The sequence below is a fragment of the Anopheles coustani genome, chromosome 3, assembly GCF_943734705.1.
Source record: "Anopheles coustani chromosome 3, idAnoCousDA_361_x.2, whole genome shotgun sequence".
NCBI lineage: Eukaryota > Metazoa > Arthropoda > Insecta > Diptera > Culicidae > Anopheles > Anopheles coustani.
The window spans coordinates 75,550,593-75,564,658 of record NC_071288.1 but is presented as its reverse complement, the minus strand read 5'-3'; the positions used below and the strand labels follow the sequence as shown (position 1 = coordinate 75,564,658).

Sequence of the window (14,066 nt, the reverse complement as noted above, 5' to 3'; positions counted from 1 at the left end):
GTTAAGCAATCTTACACCGAGCAGTTCGGCCGTCGCAAGTAGTTCTTCTCCTCGGCGGCAAGTAATTCGACGACCCCAGTCCACGGCCGACGCGTTGAAGTCGCCTGCAAGAACAATTCGTGGGCATCCGCGTACCGCTGACACAATCGCCTCCATGAGAGTCCGGAACCTTGCCAAATCCCACGCGGGAGGAGCGTAGCAGCTAACAAACGTGATGCCGTTCACGTCAGCCGCCACCATACCTTCTACCACGCAGTGCACTTTCTGTACCGGGTGATTTCCAAGTGCTACTATCGCCGTCCTAGTCACAGGGTCTGCAACCCAGTTCCCGTTGTTCTGGGGCAAGCGGTAAAAGTCAGACAATAGAGCAACGTCCGACTCTTTCACACGAGCAAGCTGAGTGAGCAGGTCCTGAGCCACCCGGCTCTGCCGCAGATTTAGCTGAATTACTGCGAAAATGATGGCTGGGATCCACATTGTGCAGCTCCCGTGTGGTGTGGCCCACCGCAGGTTATGCACTTCGCCGCTTTGTTGCAGCCCTTAGCTTTGTGGCCTTCCGTTCCGCACCGACGACATATTCTGGAGCGGTCTGGGCCCTTGCAATCACGAGCGTAGTGCCCACGAAGTAGGCATTTGACGCACTGGACATCCTCTAGGCGTTGCTGTTCTGCTCCTTGTATCCTGCAGACTGAATAGCCGATCTTCAATCTACTACCGACGATGGCGTCGACGAGTCTCTTCGGCACTCGCACCAACGCTTTCTGATCGCCTTGGGCATATCTTCGTAGTCGGACCGCTTCAGCAGTAACTGGGATATTCAGCTTTTCAGTCATGGCCTCAGCTACTTCCTCCTTTGATGTGAGCATGTCGATCCCTCGGATGACAATGCTCACGGACTCTACCAAGAGGGACACTTTACACCCTACTGGAACGATCTCTTCTAAAATTTGTTTAGTGGCCATTCCATCCGCATCTCGCGTAAGGACCATCATAAGCTCGTCTTTCACGGTTCGGTTTCCCTTCTTAATAAACTTGGAGATCCTTTGATCGTTCCGTACTGCGAAATATATCTCTTTATATCCCACCCCGGGAGCTGGGGACACACAGATCGCTTCCGGTTTCGCGCGTTTCTTTCGTGGAAACTTCTCGCCAGCTAGAAAGACAGTCTCTTGTGTAGCCTTCGATGAGTTACCCTTACCCTTACGCTTGTCCCTGCGCCTTCTCTTTACGATCGTGTAAGGCGCGTCAGTTTGCTCTTGATGCTGCTGCTGCTGCTGCTGCTGTTGCTGCTGCTGCTGCTGCTGCTGCTGCTGCTGCTGCTGCTGCTGCTGCTGCTGCTGCTGCTGCTGCTGCTGCTGCTGTTGTTCATGCTGGACAGAATACTGCTGCTGCTGCTGCTGCTGCTGCTGCTGCTGCTGCTGCTGCTGCATGAGCAACACCTCAAGTGCCTGTCGAGATTGACGCTCTCGGTCCAATTCAGTAACCAGGAGTTCAATTTTCTCGCTGAGCAGCGCCTCCAACGCCCGACGAGATTCACGCTCTCGATCCAATTCGGAAGCCATGAGTTCAACCTTTTCGCCGATCTCGTCAATTCTCTTGGTAATAGAGGAGGCTGCAGTCTTCTTAATCGGTTTCACAATGGACAACGGATCAGCTAACCCTCTTTGAGCGCTAGCCTGGGCCGCAGTGACAGTTTGCTTAGCGTAGAGATACCCGGAGTTTTTCCAGCCAGTCGGGCCGAAGACCGCGTCACATGTTGGGTGGAAGCCATGATCGGAACGGACATCTACATTCACGCACACGAACGGGCTTTGAACAGCTGCAACCGCATACACTTCCTTCTCTTCGCAAATACTTTCCGAATAATCGGACAAACCTGCCCGTCTGCCTCCACCCGGACTTGGTGCTACTGTTACGACTTTTCTGGATATCTGCAAAGAATATTATATATTAAAGTAATCTTTTCTTTTCAATTTTATTCGAAAAATTTGTTTGCAGAGAATCTTTGCAAAACTTCCTGTTCGCTTCACAGCCTGCATGGGTCACACCTTGATCCGTGTCTGTGGCTCTTTTTTTGTTCATCTTGAAGGCTCATCCGCTCGCTGCATCAGTGGCACGTTATGGCCATTTGGATGCGCGAGATATGCATCTTCCGAACACAGTGCACACACATGTGGTTAGGTACATCATGTCGTTCCTGTTTGTCACGAACTACGGAACGGTGGAAAGCGAATTGATAATGAGACTCTCTTGGAGATAATTTATTTTATCTTTTTAATAATTTATTTTATTAGACATCCAGAGGATTCCCAACAAGACATCCCGTCTGAGAACGCAGACCCCTTCGGTTAGATTCGAGATTAATCACACCATATCCAGAAGCCATCTCAGCTGTCCCATGGTGAGGATCGACTACTACACAGTAACACTTTTTCGCTCGATTTAAACTTAAATGGTTTAAATGATGCACTACTGTTTACGTCCCGCCATAGCCAAAGGAACAAGGCTACGAAGACATGTTCCAGCCCTCGAGGAGACATCATGCCGCGATCCGCTCTCATCCGTCTACGCACCGAGGAGCCATTGCTTGGGGGAAAAGTGTGAGACTCCGAAGAATCCAGATAAAATTGCTCCTTTGGTGTGTAATGATAAATCATAATTTCATTACGCATTCACGATCTCGCATCGTCGTAGTCCTCGATACAATGTTGTCCTTGGCATGCAACCGGACGTCGACTGTCCCAGTGTGTTGCACTCAATCATGATCCAGGGACATGGTCGGACATCTCGAGCCTTTGCGAAGGAATAAGCTCGTGTCTGCGTACGTCCCGAGTTGGTTCGTGTCGATCGAAATAAACCGGGAATTGATGAATAGTTCTAGTACACTTATTTGAAATTAATTCAGTTATCACCTTTCCTCAGTTTACGGGTTTACTCTTTTGAGGGTCTTTTTAAGGTGAGAAAATGAACAGTATAATCTCATAATATCTTCTTCTTCTCGATATGTTTGTCAAAAAGTTCCGTATGACTTTTTCTCCTGCAATCAATCAATTTTTCTGGCCGACTCGATGTTTCTTGATTTTATCAGTTTGCCTAACAATTCGTAATCAATAATAATAATAATATGTCTCTTACCCGGTAACAATATAATGATCAATGAAAGATCAATATGCCTATTTTAGAATAAATAATAATTTATCTTTTGGAATCCTTAGCAACGTGTTCTATTGTACCGCAGCATCTCACAGGATATGTCTATAGAATGGACGATAGATATTGCTTGTTTCTATTTATTATGTCTATTGACCTTGCTTGATAGAGTCAAAATTATTATTTTAACACTGATTATATACCGGATTATCCTTTAATTCTATCGATAAGGTTCATTACCTTTCATTTTGAAAGGCTACGGTAAAATTACTCATTATTGTATCAAAACTAGTTTAAGATTTGTATAAAATATTTACTTAGGTTCATCAATCTAACAAAATGGATTGAAACCCACACCGCCTTCCAGCTCTGTTTAGATTGGACAAAGTGAATGAAATATAATCTCATGTTATTGATTAATTATATTGAAGAACAAAATTAATAAACATTATCCTGCCGATGGCCCATGTATGCGTCGAGTTTGAGGATTATTGTTTGAAAAATGATAGCAAAAATAAGTGGTTCTTAACTAAAGAAAATGAAATAATAGAAATGACATATGGTTTAGAGTCCAATGATACTATTTCGATTCACGGAATACCAGTCAACGATCTGAGGTTATTTTTCGAAAAACCAATAAGTTCCTCCTATTTAAACATTTATGTTTCATCTTTGACACAAAATTTGCAAAATGCTCGAAATTCGTCTTGATTTCATTTAAACATTTACAAATTTTAATTCCGCAAGCATTTTAGAACTGTTCAACGGACACATTAAACGGAGGCCTGTATTGGTCGCCCCGAACCGGTCGAAACCGGTTCTCCGAAACGGTTCTCCGAAACGGTTCTTGAAGGTCATAAAAGGTCATAAATCGTAAATCACCGGGGTCTGTTCCCAGCGAACCGGTTACGCCGTAAATAGTCCTGGCGCCATCTGGTGGCCTCACTAGCGTCATCTGGTGGCCTCACTAGCTGCTGAAAAACAATTTCAAAACTTCGTACGTTAAACTGCTTGAAGCCAGTAGTAGTGTCCTCTAGCGGGTTTCAATGGGAGCTTATCGAGCAGTGGAACTGTCACTTCTAGAATCGACAGCTCGAAATCATATCTAGTGGTGGGTACATCCACGGACTCGAATCTTCAAATCCGATTCCTAACCCATTAAACAGTCGCGAGACGATGTAAACCGCAATCAACGCCGGTCTAGAAATCGTTTATCCTAATCTGGATCTTCATCAAATCACAACTGGCAAGTTATAAAAACATGCCACACATTTCCGATGTGAGGTTCACCACTGTTAGTATTTCTCTTGATAATGAAAATCACAATCGCGAAAATAGTCAATATAATGGCAAAGTCACTGGACTGTCAAACTGGTGAATTGAGTAAGCTCATTTCACCAACGGCCCTCTCGTTTGACAGCACAATGGTTTTACTAATGCCACTATTGGTGACCAGTGTGATAAGGATATAACATGTCCAATTCCATTCTATGCAGCGATTAATTTGCGTAAACTGAAATAAATCTAAAATTCCTCTAGAACGACTTGTTCCGTAACTAATTGAACTGACCTCGTGGCTGGATCAAGTCACATCGAATTCATTCAAACCAAATAGATTTGGATCAAGTCAGAATCGAATCACATCGTGTCCCAAACGAATCAAATCTGATTCAAATCCCAAACGAATCAAACCTGATCCGAATCAGTCATATGAAACTCAATCCTTTAGAATCCGTCAAGGGAGGGATTCTTCGAGTCTTCTCAATCCCGATTCTGCCAACACTAGCTCATTCGCGCTTGGACTCTTGTACGAGACAGAAGTGGAAATAAAGCGTGCAAGTCGAGTGAAAGCGTGAATCCTCGTGAACAGCAAAGTTTTTAGTTTTTCCTGAGAGTTGAAAATCGCGTGAAAAAATCAATCCATTTTCAATCCGTTCTATGGTATATAAATCGACTCACATGGAGTACAAATCGATTCAGCACAAGTCTGTGATTTGGGTCTAAACACTGTGTGACAAAAATAAAACGAAAATCCCGCAGTGCAAACAACAAACACGCGAAGCGTTTTCCGTTGTTTTTCCTCGTTAACGGTAAAGTAGGCGCGGTACCATCCACCAATTTTTCAATTTCGCGTTTCTGTGAGCGTACCGATCTAGTTTCAGTGAAAACCGAGGAGTGATGGAAAATAGAAATTGACAACGGAAATTAGTTGCGTGTGTCCCCGAATCGAACAAAAAAAAAAAGCGACCTCCAGAAGAACCAATCCCATCGCCTTCCGTTGTGTATTCTTTGTTGAACGAAGGGGTGCGTCGCCGGCCACGGATAGACCGATTTTCCAATGCGGTACGAGGACGAGGAGGACTGAGCTGGCTGAGAAAAGGACACGCACCTTTCCCGAGGGCACGTGAGAGGGCACACCAGAAGCCGAAATCGGAAAACGGGAAAACGCAAATTGCCATCATCTCCGAACGACGCAGCGGATTTTGATGCATTTCGTAAGCCACCAAAGGCGACGCACGTACCGTTGAGGGTTTTCGGTGCTGCGGACGTCGCCATCGTCGTCGGTCGACGGGTGTTCTCTGTTCCACACTCTCTGTTGTGTGTATAAATATTGTGTGCGCAAAAGCAGCAGCAGCAACACCAAGGCGTGAGGAGTCGCTGGAGAAATTGTGTGCCCCTCCGACCGTGGAAGTTGTTGATTTTCCAGCGCTCATACACACAGACATAGGACAGGGACTTGCAGACGGTTCGATTTCCGTTTAATCATTCATCGCAATCATCCTCCCCCGAGGCCCAGTCTCGGGTTGATCCCATTAATAAACCGCAACATCGGAAAAAGGGATGCCCTCGTGCCGTAATTCGACACCGGAGGATAATTGGCATGGGAGGAGGGGAGTTGGCGGCAGGGAAAAGTGGGGGCCATGCACACCAGAAGGACCGCTGCATTTGACATAGCCTTCAATCGATCCTGACCAGGGCGTGTGGGTTTGGGCTTGTTGTTCGTCATGAAAAATTGTCAAAGCGAAGCCGACCGAAACGAAAGCGTAATTAAAACCATCGTGGAGTTTCCTTGGAGTTGCATTACGCTGAAACCCACAGCCTACCATTTAAGGGCGAAAGGAAAACACAGCTGAAGTAGCAAACGATCCCCCGTGTGTAGGAGCACAAAGACCCTAAACATCGCAGCACGCCATTGTGTGGGGAGAGATTTTCATCTCCGTGACACACACGGTGTGTTTTCTCAAAGTCTCTGTCGAAATGCGTGTGCTGGTGCGAGATGCACTCCCAAAGACGGGAAAGGAAACCCGAGAACCAACAAGCAAGAGGTGGTGCGTGTGGTTCTTCAGACGAGCCGTGCGTTTTCGTGTTGTTTTTAGCTTAAGCAACAACCAACACTCGAAACCGGGCAGATGTATGCAATCGGTGACGTTGAGATGATGTTGCTGCTGCTTTAGGCCACCGGATGATGCTGCGAGGACTATTTTCCCCCTTCGATTTCTCCGTCCGATGCTGCATTTCGCGTGTGTGGTTGTGTGTTGGCGGCTCCTCTACACCGTTGGTTCGGTGTAGGTGTGTGCATGCATGCCATGTATGCTTCCGTTTTTGTCACGCGAAAGGATACTTGTCCCCGGAGCGACAGAGAAGGCGAGCGATTAAAGGAAAAGGATGTTCCAGAGATGCTGGAAATCCAATTTAACCATTTTCCAGAGTTGGAAAAACAAACTCCCTCGTTGCTTTGGAAAGGACGACCACTTCGATGGCGTACACGCACGATCGCCTAACACAATTATGTCCAACTGTCGCATATATCCTTCTAAATATGAGGGTGTGTGTGTGCTGGTAGCGAGAAAAACATCAGAAGCAGAGAAGCGAAATCGATTTGCCTGGCGTTCGGGATTCGCTATGGGTTTTCCCAGCTTAGGCCAGGATAATGTTCACAAAGGAACTGGCATCCAATCCGTGGTTCCATGCATTCCGGACTAAAGAGGAACCATTTCGAAAAATGCATTCGGAACAGAGAAAGAGACGTCTAGGGTACAATCGAAACGGAATTCGGCGGTGAAGGCGAAAAGGAAATGGCACGGTGTGCGAAGAGGAGGACATCACATCGTTGAGTTTGCGGGAGCGGATTTTTCCGCGAGTTTTCCGTTCCGCGCGTCAGGCCCAAATGACAGGCCGTAGTCTTTGTGTATATGTGTGTGTTCGGGTCATCGGTAGTTTTTCACCGAATCCGGAAGGTGAAAGGAGCATTTTAAACTCCGGTTGTGCCCACGATAAATTCGAACCAAAACTACAATAAATGCAAACGAGGGAAAAGAGAACACAAGGACACAAGGATGCAGAAAGTGAAGCAATTCTTTCACTGACCATTTAATCGATTCCGCCCCACAACGGGGGTTGAAACAGACCGCCATCATTTGTGTACACATTGTTTTTTTTTCCGGACACGGAAAATTATCAACAAAAACGTTCCCCAAAAAAACAGGAAAAACCAGGATAATTGTGCAGGAGGCAAACAAAAACTTCAAAAGAACGGAATTGTCTATGGCGGTACAACAAAAACCAAAAGGAATAAGAAGATACACAAAGTCGCGTGTTTTGGGCTCGTTCTGTTGGGAAAGCACGAAAATGAGGCAAACCCCCCTTTATTCCCCGTTCGGGTTTTTCCAAAGTCAAAGGGTTTTCCACGCGAATGAAACAACCACCCCCCGATTCCGTCTGAATGCAAATGGCTTTAGCTACTGAATCCGTACAAACAAACATACACACACGCGCGCGTGTGGATACAAAGTGTGTCCATCAAAATGGAGTTTGTTTTTCTTTTCCTCCTCTGAAGCTTTAGGGAAACCTGGACCTCCCATTTACTGCAATCCTCCTCATCGGCTGTATGAATTTTCGGATGGTCTTCGTGCTGTGCAATTAAACCTTACACTTTGAGCTCCAGTTTGCTACTGTTTATTAATCTGTCAAATATAGTTCATTCGCGTTACCTTATAATTCATTTGACTTAGTTCCTATTTCTCTTTTCATTAATCCTTTTCGTTAATCCTTTTTTCTATGCTAATGATATCCGCCAGAATGTAGGCAACATACTTGACTTTAATTCCCACATTCCGGCCACCAAAAAAGGGTATCCCTTTTTTAACTGTTGCGTGAGTGTTTTTTTTTTTATCCTACGCCTATGGGTTTTACACTTGGGGATTGGGAATGAGAGCGAGTCTCGCTGCTGCTCGTACAATTTCCTTCCCTGATGCAGTTCGAATTGTAGCAACTCTAACTATGCTATCCTTCCCTGGATGCACTGCTGTTATTCGCCCCATGGGCCACATAGTTGGAGGTACGTTATCTTCTTTGATCAAGACGAGTTGTCCCTTTTCTAGCTCTACAGGGTTATTTGAACAGTTTTTAGCACGCGCTTGTAATTGTTGAAGGTATTCCGGATACCAGCGCGCCCAGATGGCTTGTAAATGTTTCTGTACTAGCTCAAATTCCTTCAACCTATTTGATGGTTCCTGCGACCTATCAATTTGTGGTAATGCACACATATTGGAGCCTACTAGAAAATGCCCTGGTGTTAGTGGCTCTGTATCTGTGGGTTCGTTAGACAATGGCACTAGCGGTCGTGAATTTAAACATTGTCCGACTTGGGCTAACAGAGTTACCATTGCCTCATAAGTTAAGCTCGTACTTCCTACTGTGCGAACAATGTGTTGTTTTACGGAACGTACCGCTGCCTCCCAAAGACCGCCAAAATGCGGAGCACGTGGTGGAATGAATTTCCATTTAATTTCGTTGTTCGCACACCAGTTGAAAATCTCGCTCTTGTTGAATGCATTTGAGCATCTTATAGAGGCGATGAAGCTCATGCGCGGCGCCCTTGAATGTCGTTGCATTATCGGAGTGAAGTTCTGAGATATTCCCTCTTGTTGCAACAAAACGTCGAAGTGCTGCCAGAAAGGACGTCGTCGTGAGATCACCCACTAATTCAATGTGTACCGCCCTGGTCGCGAAACACACGAATATAGCTATGTACGCCTTCGTCGGGCTGCGGTTCCGAATCGTTGACTTTAGTAAGACTGGTCCGCAGTAGTCAATTCCACTGACAGCAAACGGTCTCGTAGGTGTTACCCGTGAAATTGGGAGGTCCGCGATGCTTTGCTTCACCAATGTTGGCTTCGCCTTGAAACATTGTTGGCAATGGTGGTAAACAGACTTAGCGAGACTGCGCCCGCCAATTATCCAAAATCGTTGACGTAGTGTGGCTAATAATAACTGAGGTCCGGCGTGCAATAATTTCAAGTGATACGCGACTGTCAATAACTTGGCCAATGAATGATTACTGGAGAGCAGAATCGGGTGTTTGGTCGCGTCCTGAATCTGCGCATTGTGAAGCCGACCACCGACTCGCAGTAATCCCTTTGAGTCAACAAAGGGCGATAGCCACCGCAGCTTCGACGTTTTCGGAATCTCCTTGCCATGCTTTGCGGTATGCAGTTCCTCTGCAAAGCTATCCTCCTGCGACAACCGGCACAACTGGATTTCAGCCTGGAGAAGTTCTTCCCGTGTTAATGGTGGCACTCTCTCAACCAGTGACAGCTGTTCCGGTGAATTTCCGTCTTCCGTGGTTCTGAATGCGCCGCGTCCTGTCAGGCAATGAATAAAACGCAGACAAAACGCCATAGATCTGCGAAGGCGATGGTATGCCGAGAATGATGCAAAGAGTTTGTTGCTGAAATCTGCCGTCGTTGATACGGCAACCACACGTGGCGTCACTGCTCTTTCCTCCGATACACAATCTCCCTCCTCTGTAGATAGGTTGTGCACAGGCCAGCTTTCTTCGTTGCAGGACAACCAGTGCGGGCCATGGAACCACCGATCGCATTCCAATAGCTTATCTGCATGAAGACCACGCGAGATGTCATCTGCAGGATTATCTGTGCCCGGTACATGCTTCCAGCACGTAATGCTGGACTCCTTCTGTATGAGAGCCACCCTATTTGCCACATATGGTTTCCAACGTCGAGGTGAGGAATTCAACCAATGTATCACGGTAATGGAATCGGTCCAGCATACCGTGGATTGTATAGTAATGTTTAAGGATTGGCTGACCTTCCGGTATAAGTGTGTTGCCAGTCGAGCCGCACATAGTTCCAATCTAGCGATAGAATGCGGGTTATCTAATGGAACGATTTTGGATTTGGCTGCCACGAGTTGAACAGAAATCCCGTCTCGATTTACAGTTCGAAGGTAGCAGCATGCCCCAAATGCAGCTTGGGATGCATCTGCAAAGATGTGTAGTTGTATGCTCGTGGGTTTCCGGCTTGATATGTAACGCGGGATGCGTACTTCCCGAAGAAGATGTAATGTAGAGTAAAACTTGTGCCATTCCTTTTGGACCTGTGATGGCAGCTCAACGTCCCAGTCCCAAGCTTTCCCGTCTTGCTTTAGCAACCAAAGCTGTTGCATGAATAGCTTGGCTACTGTTATGGCTGGTCCCAACAATCCGAGTGGATCAAATATCTTTGCAATGTAAGACATTGTTATCCTTCGTGTCCATATTGGTGCTGTAGATGGAAGATCGATCCGGAACCGAAGCAAGTCGAGGGCTGGCTCCCATACAAGCCCGAGAGTGGATACACATTGCGCGTCTCGTAATTCGTATGTTGGTAAGATCGCTACGTCTTCTGGTGGAATGCGAGAGAGCACTTCAGGTATGTTCGATGCCCACTTTTTTAGCGATAAACCAGCTGACTGCAGCATTTCTGTAACTTGGCTCACTATTTCGATTGCATCTGTTTGATCGTCAGCACCGGTTAGTAGGTCATCCACGTAGAAATCGTACAGTACAGGGCTAACTGCGCGTGGATATTGCTCCCCATGATCGTTTGCAATCTGCTTCAGAGTTCGTGTAGCTAAGAATGGTGCCGATGCCGTGCCGTAGGTAACCGTTTGTAGTTCGTAGGTGCTTATGGGTTCTGCGGAATTTTCTCTGTACCGAATGCGAAGAAAATTCTTGTCTTGGGCGTGATGAAGGAATTGACGATACATTTTCTCCACGTCTGCAGTAATTGCTATCGCATGAGCCCGAAAACGCATGACAATCGAAAGCAGATCTTGCTGTACTACCGGACCGATGAGCAAAGTGTCGTTTAGTGAAAACCCGGAAGTTGTCTTGCAGGATGCATCAAAGACAACCCTAACCTTAGTGGTCGTACTGGTCTCCTTTACTACTGCATTATGCGGCAGATAGTAATGCGGAACTGAATCATCAACGGGTTCGCTAAGTTTCTTCATGTGCCCCAAACGCTCGTAGTCCTTCATAAACTTGATGTATGCCTCTTTCATTTGCGGGTTGGAATTCAGCCGACGTTCCATTCCCGCCCACCGGCGATCGGCGATCTCCTTGGAAGCTCCTAAAATTGTATTGGCATTCGAGTTAAACGGTAAACTAACCACATACCTTCCCGCAGCGTCCCGAGTCGTCGTAGAAACGTAATGTTTCTCGCAGAGGTCCTCCTCGGCCGAAAACGTTGCTTCGTTGGGAAGGGTTTCGCATTCCCTGAACCGGTTCAGGATCACTTCCAGTGGGGTGTTTGACGTAGCCACATGGCAAATTCGTGGAGCCTCCTTTGCAGCTTGGGCAGTGTTACCCGCGACGACCCAACCGAAGGGAGTCTCGACCAGCCACGGACGTCCCTTGCCAAGCGACCGTTTCCTTCCGGAATGAATCTCCCAGAACGCATCTCCCCCGATGACGATGTCAATTCTGCCTGGGATGTAGAACGATGGATCCGCCAAAACTGCATCTACCGGCATCCTCCAGGAAGACACGTCAGTGGGAGTCGTTGGGATGTCCGCCGATGGGTTATTCAGGATCAGGAATTCCATTTGAGTCGCGAATGGTTGTATCTTCGACTGGACGGTTGCCACAATCGACCCGTTCACCAACTGCGACGCCATACCGATGCCAGAGATGGAAACGTTGACCTTAGACCGAGAGGCCATTAATTTCCGAGCGAACGCTTCCGAGATGAAGTTAGACATCGATCCGGAATCGAGAAGCGCTCTCGCCTCGTGCCTTGTTCCGTAGTCATCGACGAGATGTAGCACCGCCGTCTCAAGGAACACCGTTTCGTCTTCCGAGTTCACTCCCATCGATATCGTCGAAGAAATGTGTAGCAGTGAATGATGACGCTCCCCACACGTGCGACAGGACCGATCCGACTTGCAGTCCTTCGCTAGATGCGTATTGCTTAGGCAATTCCAGCAACAGCGCTTCTTTGCCACGATGTCGCGTCGCTGCTGCACATCCTTGCCGTTGAATATTGGACACATGCGTAGCGAGTGATTTTCAGCGCACTCCAATAAACACCGTGGTTGCCCCGAGGATTTGTGAATGGCTGCGGTGTTTGTAATGGCTCTCCGTGAGGTATTTTGCCGTGCGTTGCCGGCCACCTTAATCGTCGAATCCTCTACAATGGTAAGGCTTTTAGTGGATTTGAGGATCTGGATCCGATCTTCGACAAATTTCATCAGTTCCTGATATTTGTCCCGCTCGAAGTGGACGGAATGCTTCTCCCACGCAAGAATGGTCTCGCTGTCGAACTTCATCAGCAGCATGTTGGACAAAGGAGTATCCCATGCCTCCACAGGTTCTTTCAGCTTGGCCAAACCATTCAAATGCCGTGTGAATTCATCCACTAAATTAGTTAGATCTTCGACGCTCTCTGATTTTACCACCGGAAGAAAATGAAGTTTCCGCCAATACTCACGAATAAGGCTACGTGTATTGTCGTATCTTTTCAACAGCGCCTTCCAAGTGACCGCGTAGTTTTCGTTTGTTAACGGTGTGTGCTCGAAGGGTAATGCAGCGTCGCCCTTTAAAGATGACAGTAGATACTGCAGTTTAGCAATCGATGACAATTCTGCCGAATCATCGATCATCGATACAAAACGGTCGCGGAACGAAAGCCATTTTGTGGAATCACCGTCGAAAGTAGGCAGTTCGATTTTTGGAAGCCGAAGATTGGTTGCAGTTGGCCGTCCAAATGCCATTGTTGAGTTTGCCAGCATCGAAGAATCTGGTGTCTCCTTCGGAAGATTCGTCCGCAAGAATGCCTTCAAACGTTGGCAACGCTCCTCCATGTCAATCCTATCGCTGATACACGATTCCAACGCTTCACTGCTATCATCGAGTTCTTCTAATTTCGCCATCGCTGCGAAGAAATCCTCCTTTTGCTGCTGAAGCCTCTCCAATGCACCTGGAAGCTGACCCACTTCATCCTTGGAGAACGTGGTCACAAATCTTTCAAGCGATTTGATATTCTCCAACGCAACCTTCTTTTTATGCTGAGCCGCTTTGAGTTTTTTCTCCATTTCTCTTAAAAGTTTTTTGTTTTCACTGTGGCCTTTTTTCGCTGTCCCCCAAGGGTTAACCGGTGACGCGCTGGAAGATCAAATGCGCGCGAACTCTCTCAAACTTTGATGGCGCGCAAAACGTGATGGCGGTTAGATGATGCAGCACTATCGAGATGCGGTGAGATGCGTAGGCGACTTTCACTAACTTCGTATTGTGTGCACTCTTTCTCACTGCACTGTTGTTTGCGTTGCACCCGTTGTGCAAATCCCTTGCGTTGCACTCGTTGTGCAAATCCTTTGCGTTGCACTCGTTGTGCAAATCAGTGTTCACAATTGACGAGGAACTCGTCGAATGTTCTCCTAACACTTGCTTCGCGGTCTTGACGTCGTGAACGTCGAAGAAAACAATTGTCCGTAAGACACTGCGTACGTCGTAGACGTAAACCGAGATAATTGTTCGTAAAACAATTACTGAGTAAAACTTTCACTCAACACGAAAAATCCGGTTCGAAGGACCAAATGTGTGAATTTTCGGATGGTCTTCGTGCTGTGCAATT

General features: G+C 46.9%; 2 protein-coding genes across 2 annotated transcripts in view; one reads left to right on the top strand and one right to left on the bottom strand.

Moving 5' to 3' along the window:
* Positions 1 to 5,038: 5,038 nt before the first annotated feature.
* The window catches only part of LOC131259084 (protein sax-3-like), a 35,997-nt gene continuing 26,969 nt past the window's right edge, over positions 5,039 to 14,066 (top strand). Inside the window, exon 1 of the mRNA XM_058260502.1 lies at positions 5,039 to 5,240. The gene's annotated coding sequence lies outside the window, so the exon portion shown is untranslated. The remainder of the gene's footprint in view (positions 5,241 to 14,066) is intronic.
* Positions 10,145 to 13,527, bottom strand: LOC131266704 (uncharacterized). The gene is made up of 2 exons (XM_058269320.1): positions 10,498 to 13,527; positions 10,145 to 10,306 (listed from the first exon to the last, which is right to left on the bottom strand). The coding sequence occupies exons 1-2, from the start codon at positions 13,525 to 13,527 to the stop codon at positions 10,145 to 10,147; spliced, it is 3,192 nt and encodes a 1,063-aa protein (XP_058125303.1).

Bases quoted from the DNA above. Each gene is read 5' to 3' on its own strand.
- LOC131266704 (XM_058269320.1), bottom strand. From the start codon at position 13,527: ATGGAGAAAAAACTCAAAGCGGCTCAGCATAAAAAGAAGGTTGCGTTG. The intron at 10,307-10,497 runs GTACGCATCCCG...TTCTATCGCTAG, and splicing joins CATTACATCTTCTTCGGGAA to ATTGGAACTATGTGCGGCTC.